This window comes from Pan paniscus, chromosome 14 (genome assembly GCF_029289425.2).
Source record: "Pan paniscus chromosome 14, NHGRI_mPanPan1-v2.0_pri, whole genome shotgun sequence".
NCBI lineage: Eukaryota > Metazoa > Chordata > Mammalia > Primates > Hominidae > Pan > Pan paniscus.
In genome coordinates, this window is record NC_073263.2 from 33,586,892 (window position 1) to 33,598,173 (window position 11,282).

Genomic DNA, 11,282 nt, shown 5'->3' on the forward strand with positions numbered 1-11,282 from the left:
GATGCAAATAAATAAACAGAACTTGAATTACTTCAATTCTGGCCCTTTTTCTAAAGCGATGAATCAAACAATACCATAGAAACAGAACAGAAACAAATTGTGATACATCTGTATACTGGGATACTATTGGAATGATACACAAAACAACCTGGCTTAATTTCCAAATAATTATGCTAAAAGAAGCCATCAGAAAAGAGCAGATGCTGCATATATTCTATGTAAATGAAATTCTAGAGAATGTAAATTAAACTATAGTTACAGAACACAGGTCAGTGGTTGCCTGGGATTAGGAGTGGGCAGAAAGTGGTGGGAGGCGGGGATTATAAAGAGGAATAAGGGAACTTTGGAGGTGATGGATTACGGGTGTGTGTATATACATATCAAACTTATCAAATTGTATACTTTAAATGTGTGCAGTCTACTCTATGTTGATTGTACTTCAAGAAATCTGTAAAAATGCTAAGTATGCCACTGTTAAACAAATATAATAAAGCACTGATATATTTATAAACAATTTTCCACCAATCAGGAATTTTAACTTACTGTTTCTCAATTTTGTCTTCTCTATCCAAATGAATCAATGGCTACACTAGATTGGATTTCAGAACTCATCTGGTCCAAGAGAAAGACATTGTCCATTGGAGTGGCTGTGGGGCAGGAGGAATTGTTTTGAGTGGGGATGGCAGTTGATAGATGGTAAACTGCAACTAATTACTTGAAATATTTTTTCAAACCAGTACAAAATGATTTGAAGCCTCAGGCCAATTTTCAGTAAAATATCAAAGGAAAAGGCCAGTGATGAAAAGATACATAATTTATAATAATCTAGCTGGACACTTACAGAAAATTCTAGGTCAATAGGGGCTTTTTTTGCTTTCTTGATCATTTATAGCCATCATTGCAGCACTTGAGATATTGATGAAGGATATGAATTAATGTGGGATGAAAGAATGCATACAGGTACAAGTTAAGACTCCCCCAGGTCCTTTTATATTTCTTTCTTTTTGGGGGGCGGGGGTGCAGGGTCTCACTCCTGTTGCCCAGGCTGGGGTGCAGTGGTGCAATCACGGCTCACTGCAGCCTTGATTTCCCAGGCTCAGGTGATTCTCCCACCTTAGCCTCCCAAGTAGCTGGGATTACAGTTGTGCCCTATCACACCCAGCTGATTCTTTGTATTTTTAGTGGAGATGGGGTTTCACCATGTTGCCCAGGCTGGTCTCCAAGTCCTAGGCTCAAGGCATCCACCCAGCTTGGCTTTCCAAAGTGTTGGGATTATAAGCATGAGCCACCATGCCCAGCCCCCATGTCCTTTCTAATCGTCAGAGATCAGATGACTCAGAGATATACAAAGGAGAACAAAAGCAAATAAATCACCAGGCTATAGAAGCAGAAATTCCTGTGGCCTTCCATTTTTGTCTCAAGAATTGTTCTTTATTGCCCCAATTGCTCCAGCCAAAGGAAACAGGAAGTTCTGATACTATTAGGGGACCTCCTTATATACAAATCAGCAGTGCACAAACTGACAGAACATTTCTCATCTATGGGGCAGCAGGAGAGGAAGGGCTTCTGTGACACTCGGTTCAAGTATTTCTGCTTCCCCACACTGCCCCTACCCAGGTCTAGAAAGGATCCATACACCTTGCGGCCAGCATTTCACTCTCCTGTTAGGTGATGGCTCACCTGACCTGTCTCAAACCAGGCTGGGGTTAACTCAACTCACACCTCTCACAGTCCTCATCACTAGGGATATAATTGCCTACTCTCATTGCATCAGTTGGCATTCCATAACAATCAAAAACAATGAACAGAATTAAACTCAGTTGGTTAAAATGTTGTCTATATCCCATTGAGATTTATAAATGATCTCTACTTATTGGGCCCAAGTCTTAGTGTATTAGGGTGACTGAGTGACAGCACGGTGAGCCTAATTCCATTGAAAGGAGGTTTTTAATGCAGTTCCCCACTAAACAAGAGGCACAGCATGTACAAGACACAGCCACATGGGAAAAACACCATGGTGCTCAGGATGCAGAAAATAGGAGCAAGGGGAAGGTATAGGCCACAGTTTTCAGTTTCTGAAAGAAATGCAAGTTGTGGCAGGGCAAACAGTCTAGGATTGGCTCGTTTGAATAATTCGGGTGGTTCTGGTGGGCTTTGAGCTATAGCAGTGGTCTGTGGTTGCCTGGCACCTGGCTCTGGGATGATCAAGTCAGAGGAATATTGCCTCCTGGGGTGGATAAACCAGATAGAGGAGGTATGGCTCTAGATTGATTAGTTTGTATATCAAAGACATACTCCTGGCTAGGTTATTTGTTATCTTTAAAAATTGGCTAGTCCCAAGAAGGGCAGTCTCTCCTCAGCCAGAAAGGGTTTTCAGGATGTCACAATATGACATTATACAAAAAAATTAAAATATATACTTACAATACACTTCAGACCACATTTCAGTAGCTCCAGGGACCACAAACCAGCAAAATTTATACTCACTCCACACATTCAAAAATGCCATTCGAGAAAATATATCACTTCACTCTCTCGGCAATGGAAAGTTTCCTAAATAACCCCTCAGTAATGTCGTTCAAAAAATTAAATACCATCTGAACACAATAAGGATTTAAATTATGAGCTAGTTTTAAATTATGAACAAACACTTCAAAATATAAGAGTAACTGGAATTCTTTTAGACACATGTCTGTCTTTAAAGATGAGATTCAAGTATATTGGTTTAATTCAAAATTAAAAAAGACTAAAATATCAGTTTTAAAGTTGTGTAACAAACAGAAAATATGTCTTCAGAAATCAGTGCAGCTTGGTGGAGGACATTGCTGTGTCAGAGGTATTCTGCACTCACTTTTATATGCTTCCTGGGTGAAGTTGTCTTGCCTACCTCTGGGCTTCTGTACTGTCCTCCATGCTCTTCCATCTCCCTTCATCCAATCAAGCTCCTCCTCATGAGGTAAACCCTCATCTCTTATGAATCAGCCCAAGCATCACCTTCTTTAAGAAGCCTCTCCTGATACTGACCCTACTTGTACCCAATTGTCTCCATACAATTAAACTCTCTGCCTCTGCCTTTTCTTGCCCAGTTGCCCATCATAGCAACTTTAGCATATAGTGTCCTTCTTTCTACCTGACCGTAAGTCAGGCCCTTAATTTTATTTGATATTCCATCACTAGCATTTTCAACAATGCTCAGTGCATTGTGATGTTTAATAAAGGCATTTGGAATGGTTCTGTGGAGTTGAAATACCCCTACCAGTTCCTAATGTAACTCCTTTTTCTCTCATTCAAATATTTTTAATTAAAAAATCTTTCATTTTGAAATAATTTTAGATTTATAGAATATTGCAAAATTAGTACAGTTTCTATATACCATTCTTTCAGCTTTTCCTGACATTCATATCTTACATAACCATGATGCAGTGATCAACAGTAAGAAATTAACACTAATACAATATATTATTAACCAACGATATATTATTAACCAATATTGTATAGATTTTGTTTGGACTTCATCAGTGTTCCATGGAAAAACTGTGTCATTTTTCTTTTACAAAATCTAACCCAGGACACCACATTGCATTTAACTGTCTTCTCCAATCTGTGATACTTTCTCTGTCTTTCCTTGTCTTCCATGACTTTGATACTTCTGAAGAGTACTGGATGGACTGGCTAGGTATTTTGCAGAAAGTGCCACAATTTGGATTTGTTTAATGTTTTTCTTCTCTTTTCTTTTCTTTTTTTTTTGAGATGGAGTCTTGCTCTGTTGCCCAGGCTAGAGTGCAGTGGCGTGATCTCAGCTTACTGTAAGCTCCGCCTCCCAGGTTCACGCCATTCTCCTGCCTCAGCCTCCCAAGTAGCTGGGACTGCAGGCACCCACCACCACACCCGGCTAATTTTTTGTATTTTTTTTTTAGTAGAGACGGGGTTTCACTGTGTTAGCCAGGAAGGTCTCGATCTCCTGACCTCGTGATCCACCCACCTTAGCCTCCCAAAGAATGTTTTTCTAATAATTAGATCATAGCTATAGGTTTGGGGGAAGAAAACTACAGAAAAGATGTGGTGATCTCATCACTTAATATCAAGGTGTACATAATATCAATATGACTCATTCCTGGTGACATTAATCTTGATCACTTGGTTAACATGGTGACTGTCAGATTTCTCCATGGTAAAGTTATTAACTAGTGTAGCTCCTCCTTAATAATAGATTCTTAATAAATATTGCATTGCTCTTTTCAGCAGTAGTCATTGACTTTCTATAATAGGCCAGATAGACCTGGTCTAGGTATTAGAATACAATAATTTTTTTAAAAGCCCCAATTCCCTTTCTCAAGTAGTTTATATTCTAGAAGGAGAGGCATACAATAAATAAGATAAATAAAAAAATATGAGGTATATAGATAGTGACTCATATTAAAGATAAACACAAAGGAAGGGAGTGGGGGAGAGTTGGCATTTTAGGTGAGCTTGTCAGAGAATGCCTCCCTGAGAAGTGAAAGACTGAATATACAGATGGACAATGGTCGGACCACATAAAAAAGTAGAACTCAGGGCCACAAGCTGCAGCAAGCTGCTCAGAAAAACAACCCCAGTATCGACATCTACAATAAACAGCCCAGGAAGCCCACCTGCAACCTATGAGTCAGACTTATAAGAAGTCAGACTACTATCTTTGATAACAATTCAGGAAGCTGCACAATAACCTCTGTAATAATCATCCCCAAGTGGCTAGGACTTGATTAATAACTGACAGTTTTCCTGATTTTTGTCCCCCCTTCCAATGTAGGACGAATCAGAGAAAGCCAAATATGCAGCTCTAACCAATCCCATAGGGAGCCCCACTCCTAGTTAGCTTGCCTACAGCTTCCCCACACCAACAGCCTCCAATCCTGGTGTACGGAAAGCCTTCCCTTTTTTCCACTACTAAGCTTTCCCACTCCTCTGCCTGCCTTTGAGTTCTTGCCAAAATGGAAGAACTCAAAATTGATGGTGGCTGACCCCATCGCTATAGCAAGCTCTGAGTAAACAGCTGTGGCCTGTTCTAATTTGGTTGGTCTTTATTCCCATGCGAGGTGACATGTGAATGAAGCCTTGGGGCAAGGACTTGGAGCCATTATGATATCTGGGGAAGAGCATTGCAGGCAGAGAGAAAGACAAGTGCAATGACTCTGAAATGGAAATAGTGAGCAGGACAGACTATTGGACTGGAACAGAGGGAGAGGGAGAGGGTAGCAGGAGTAGTAGGGGAAAAGGTCAGAAGTGCAATGGGGAGAAAAGAGAGCAGGTCGTGTAGGACCCTCTAGCTCATGGAAAGGGCTTTGGATGTTACTCTGCGTGAGATCAGAAGCCATCAGAAGATCTTGAGCTAAGGAGTGGTATGATTTAGTTGACCTTTTAATAAGATTGTCCTTGTTGCTGTGTTTTGGACAAATGACATAGACAAAAAATGAAAGCATGGAGATAAACTAAGAGGCTGCATGCTTATTCAAGCGAGAGATGATGGTTGCTTGACTAAGGTGGGAGCAGTAGAGCTGGTAAGAAGTGTTCAGGTTGTGGATACATTTTGAAGACTAAGTTGTCAGGATTTGCTGATGGCTTATAATATATGGGGTGTGCAAGAAAGATAGTGTCAGTCTTAACTACTTTTGACCTGAGCATCTAGAAGAACATGTGTGACTTTTACTGAGATGCAGAGGATTACAGGAGCAAAGGTTGGGGAAAATATCAGGAACTTAGCTTTGTACATGTTAGGGTTTGGGTGTTAATTAGATGTCCAAGTGGAGATGTGAGTAAGTAATTGAACATATCAGTCTGATATTCATGAAAAAGCTTCCTCCTAAAGATACTAATCTGTGAAGCATCACTATTTAAGTGGTCTTCAGAGCCCTGAGGATGGATCAGGTCAACAATGCAATGAGTGTGGATAGAGAAGAAAACAAGGCCAAAGACCGAGCCTGGGAGCACTCCTGTATTTAGAGGTCAGAGAGATGGGGCTGAACCAGCAAAGGAGACTGAAAAGGAATGGCTAGAGTGGTAAGAGGAACATTCATGTTCATTCAACAGTGGTTCAGGAAAGGCACTTGCACTCTACTTACAGAAAAAGCAATGGGCCATTTCCTTATTGTAGCACAGCCTCCACAGTCTACCATAGGAAGAAAGACGATGTCTGTCTATGGGCTAAGTGAGTCCATTGGAGTCCATGAGGATATCAGTGGCATCATTTATCATGGCACAGGCAGAATCAGAATTTATAAAGGATAAAGAAAAATGTGTGCTTATTTTATAAAAATGTATTTGCTGACTTCCTACAATAGTGCTATGGTTTGAATGTGTCCTCTTCAAAATTCATGCTGAAACTTAATCCCCACTGTGGTGGTATTAAGAGATGAGGCCATTTGGGAGGTGATTAAGTCATGAGGCATCTGCCCTCATGAATGGATTAGTGCATTATTAAAAGGCTGGAGGGAACTAGTGTAGGACCTTCTTTGCTCTCCTGCTGTTCCTTCATGTGAGGATACAACATTCTCCCGCCTTTGCTCTTTTACCTTCCACCAGGCGAGGACACAATGTTCAGGTGCCATCTTGGAAGCAGAGACTGGACCCTCGCCAGACACAAAATCCGCTGGCGCCTTGATCTTGGATTTCCCAGCCTCCGGAACTGTGAGAAATAAATTTCTGTTCTTTATAAATTACCTAGTTTCTGTTAGTTTGTTAAAACAGTACAAATGGACTAAGACAAATAGAGAAAGAAGGCATAAGTTTGTGTGTTTCTACTTTGAGTGATTTTGGTCACAGGTCTACCTCCAGAGAGTCCCTCCAGATACAGGGACTCCCCACATAATGGGGTCTTCCACTCCAGCCCAGCTCACGCAACCAAGGGGCCGTCCTGGGGGATGATTTCAGGGCAGGGCTATTTCCAGGCTGCCTGCTCCCTCACCAGTTCCTCTCAGAACACCCTGATGGCATCAACACCTGAAATTTTTCAGCTATTACTTCAAACTGCCTCAACGTACCAAAAACCATGATGCTAAGCCATATCAAGGGGGATAAAAGAGTTTTCCCCTCAAGTAAATCAAAAGGGAAAACAAAACAAAACAAAAGCTGATGAAATCACAACTTACAATAGTAGAATCAGAAAAGCTGGTCATAAAGCACACAGTGAATTCAAAGCACTTTGGCCGAAGGCAGACTGTATATCTCTCCGGCAGGAACTCATGCTGCGCAGCTGTTTTGTCTCTGGCAGTGTCAAATCCTACACCTGCTGGAAGCAACAGGGAACCCAAGTTCAGGAGCACAGTTTTCTTCTTACTCAGTGTATAAGGAAAAGCTTGGGAAGACCACAGAATATTTGCTGCCATATATTTGCATCGAAATCCTTTTAAACCAACTGCAAGAGGAAACAGAAATGTTCCAGCATCTGAAAGAACAAAGAGTGTAGTCTTCTAGAGAAATAATGTTATTTGCATGAATATATAAACCCTGTAGTAAATTATTTGTTCAAGCCTCTGTGGAAAATTCCTGAGCAAATAGACAGAAGCAAAATAGGAAGTAAAATGCTTCAATTTTACCCTTTCTTTAAAGCACATTTTAATTCCTTAGACATTGGGACAAATTTCAGAAGTCTTCTTGAAGAAGCAACATAGTACCCCCTGAGGTCGTCTTCCTGGGATCAGATGCTGGGTGAATTCACTGATCTCAGTTCACCGGGGGCTGGCAGCATCATTCCCATTTCTCTTACAGTTGGTAAAGGCATCCATCTGCCACTATAGCCTGTGTTTTCATGGTCTTTTTGAGACTGAGGCATCATCCTCATTTTTTAATAGTTATTTTTGAAACTAAAGGAAAGGGTTCCTTAAGGATAAATAGCTCAGTCCTATTTCTCTAGAAATTTTACTTAATAGCTGTGTGATTTTATGTAAAGCATAACCCCTCTCTTGGCCCCAATTTCCTCAACTATAAAATGGCAATAACTATCTATGTTGTAAGAAAACAATATAAATAATCTAGCATGTGAAAGAACTGAGCAGAGTATCTGGAATATACAGATACTTAGTAAATCTTTGCTCTGTAAAGGAATAAAAAGGCCTGAATATTTAAAAGAGACCGATCATATTCCTGAGGAATACTTGTGATCTAGCAATACAAATATCTGATGGGAACGCTATTTCAAAATGAGAGCAAAGGTATCTTGAAATCAAAATCCAGAACAAAATGTTCCACAGATAATTAATGCATTTTAATATTTACAAAAGACAGACATCAAGTTTCATTACTTCTGTTTTCAGATTTAGGAGATGTGCAAATTTTGTAATTTATCATTCAATTTCAAGACCAACCTAACCCTTCCTTCCTCCCGTGCTCTCTCTTCTGAGACTCTGACATCCCTAGGACTCAGATGACCAGAACTGGTTATTTTTATGGCATCAATTTTCAATAACAATTATGCAACTCATATTTAGCTTTAATTATTATTTTAAAATTAGATTTATAGAACATAAAATACTGAATGGTATGCATTTTCAATGAACCTTTGAACTCTTGAGGAACTTTTGTAAAGAAGTTAACAAGGCCTGTTGGACTGAAAGTTGTCACCAAATGAAACTATGCTGAAAATGTGTTTGTGTGTTATTGTCTGTGTTTATTTTTAGGGAAATGGACCCACTAATCTTGCCATCTCACTCAACTAAATCAGTATTTCCACTTTCTGTGATTCATTCAGTAGTACTAATAGTTGCCCTTTGCAGAACAATTATTATATTCCAGGCTTTATATAACTTATCTCATTTGATCTTCACCACAAACTGTGAATACTTCTATTATCCCCATTTGACAGATGAACCAAGTTTCATAACTTGAGGCTCCTGAGATCAGTTCAAGTAGGAAAGTGGGGAGATGTGGCATATTAATAAGGAATCGGGTGGGATAAGCATAAACTAATTAATATTTGGGCACGATCTTTTTTTTTCCTAAGTATAAATTATAGATTGTTTCTGAAGAAAAAAGTTTTTTTTTTTTGTTTTTTGTTTTTTTTTTTGAGACAGAGTCTCGCTCTGTCACCCAGGCTGGAGTGCAGTGGTGCAATCTCCGCTCACTGCAAGCTCTGCCTCCTGGGTTCACGCCATTCTCCTGCCTCAGCCTCCTGAGTAGCTAGAACTGCAGGCACCCACCACCACACCCGGCTAGTTTTTTGTATTTTTAGTAGAGATGGGGTTTCACCATGTTAGCCAGGATGGTCTCGATCTCCTGACCTCATGATCCGCCCGCCTTGGCCTCCCAAAGTGCTGGGATTACAGGCGTGAGCCACCGCGCCCAGCCAAGAAAAAAGTTTTGATAAAAAGTACTTAAAAAGTTAGAGTTTGGGAGTTCTGATTTTATCCATGAAAGTTTAAGTGCTCTGAGATTTGCCTTCCACCATATCCAACTAGAAAACCAAACAAAATATAGAACATAACAACTTTCAAACATTGAACAAGAGGTAGGACCATAACTCCAAGAGAAGGGAAGTAAATGTACTGAGTCCTGTAATTGTCCAGGTTCGAAGGCAGTTTCCATGCATAGCACAGGGTAGGAACCCAAGCAAAGCCCAGTGGTCTTACCGAGTCGAGGAGGTGGACTTCAGAATCCAGGCAGTTAGAATTTTCAGTATTTACAGAATCCTAGAGCAGAGAAAGCTACACACACACATATACACAGAGAAAGAGAGAGGACATGCTCTGGAAATCTTCAGAGTTCTCTGGAATCTTTGGCTTTTTAGATCAAGTTTAGCCTAAAGCTGCCTCCTTACATATTTTAAGTTTGGCTTAAAGCTTTCTCTGTACACTGTGAACTATCACAAGTGGAAGTGTAAACAGACTGTACCCTACACTTGTGCCAATCACCAAGTTTTGGCCAATCAAATGTAGCTAACTGTTCAAATCATGTTCAACTAAGGCAAATGTGGAGCTGTAGCCAATCCGGCTTTTTCTGTCCCTCACTTCCATTTTCTGTATGTTTCCTTTTTCTGTCCATAAATCTTTCACCATGTGGCTGCACTGGAGTCTCTGAGCCTGCTGTGGCTCAGGAGGCTGCCCGATTCACGAATCGTTCATTGCTCAATTAAACCATTTTAAATTTAATTCGGCCGAAGTTTTTCCTTTATCAGGCTAAATATCAAGTACAGGTACAGGGCTCTGTGAGGCTGAATATCAAGTACAAGTACAGGTATAGGACTCTGTGAGGCTGGGAGACAGAATAATTCCTAGAATTCACACAGGATTCACAATATACAGAGCATCAGGTAGACTACTCAGGAAGATGTTGCCTGAATAATTGGGCTAAATTAGCCCCAAGCAAAAGGCTACTCTAGACCTGCCCTACTAAGGCTTAAAAGAAATGCTGAAAGAATCAAACTTGATCCCAGGTAAATTAGCTGTATGCCAAAGTCCAAAAATATTAAATGTACAAGATTTACCACTTAATAAAGATTACCAGGAATGTAAAGAAGTAGGAAAATATGATTTGTAATTGGAAAAAAAGTTCATTCAAAAGAAGCAAACCTGGAAATTTCATATATGATATTATTAGCACATAAGGATTTAAAAATAGCTACTATAAATATGCTGCATATATTCAAGGTATAGGGAAAAAGACAAACATGTTGAGAGGATAAATGGAATATGTATATTTTTAAAGATTCAAATAGAACTTCAAAATATTAAAAAAGTAGTATCTGAAAAGAAAATTTGATGGGATTCTTGCAGATTAAACACTGCAGAAGAAAAGATCAGTGAATTTGAATACATAACAATAGAAGCTACAGAAAATTAAACACAGAGATGAAAGACTGGAAAAAACAGAACCGAACATTAGTGATTCTTTGGGACCACATCACGTGGACTAACATGAAAACAACTGAGCTCCAGAAGTGGGGTGGATAGAAGTGTCTGAAGAATAAGATGCGGAGGGGATTTATTGGCCTGTGAAACTAGAAGGTGGACCTACGTGTAAGTGCTCAAAAGATGTCAGGAACATCCCTGTTTCTTCTCTCATTTCTGTTTTCTCCTGAATTTCAGCTTCACTGTGCAGGGAAGCTTTCTCCATGAGAGAGGAATGTCATTTAACAATAACATCTTCACAGCCCCCAGTTTAGAGAACCTAAGAGAAGAGGACAGCTCCTCCCTGCCTGTGAATCAGTCAATGCAAGGAAGGGCTCCAACTGGCCCAGGTTGAGTCATGTGTTTACCTGGAGCCGTTCTTTATATCAGAGGGGTGAAGAATTCTGACTGCTCTAAGCTGAATCA

At 40.0% G+C, this 11,282-nt stretch overlaps 1 protein-coding gene across 2 annotated transcripts in view; it reads left to right on the plus strand.

Moving 5' to 3' along the window:
* RFC3 (replication factor C subunit 3) overlaps positions 1-6,801 on the plus strand; it is a 212,904-nt gene extending 206,103 nt beyond the window's left edge. For both annotated transcript variants that reach the window (XM_055096598.2, XM_055096599.2), the window contains exon 9: positions 6,559-6,801. In XM_055096598.2, the coding sequence (XP_054952573.2) occupies positions 6,559-6,786 (228 nt within the window). In that variant the 3' untranslated portion in view covers positions 6,787-6,801. The remainder of the gene's footprint in view (positions 1-6,558) is intronic.
* The last annotated feature ends 4,481 nt before the right edge of the window (positions 6,802-11,282 follow it).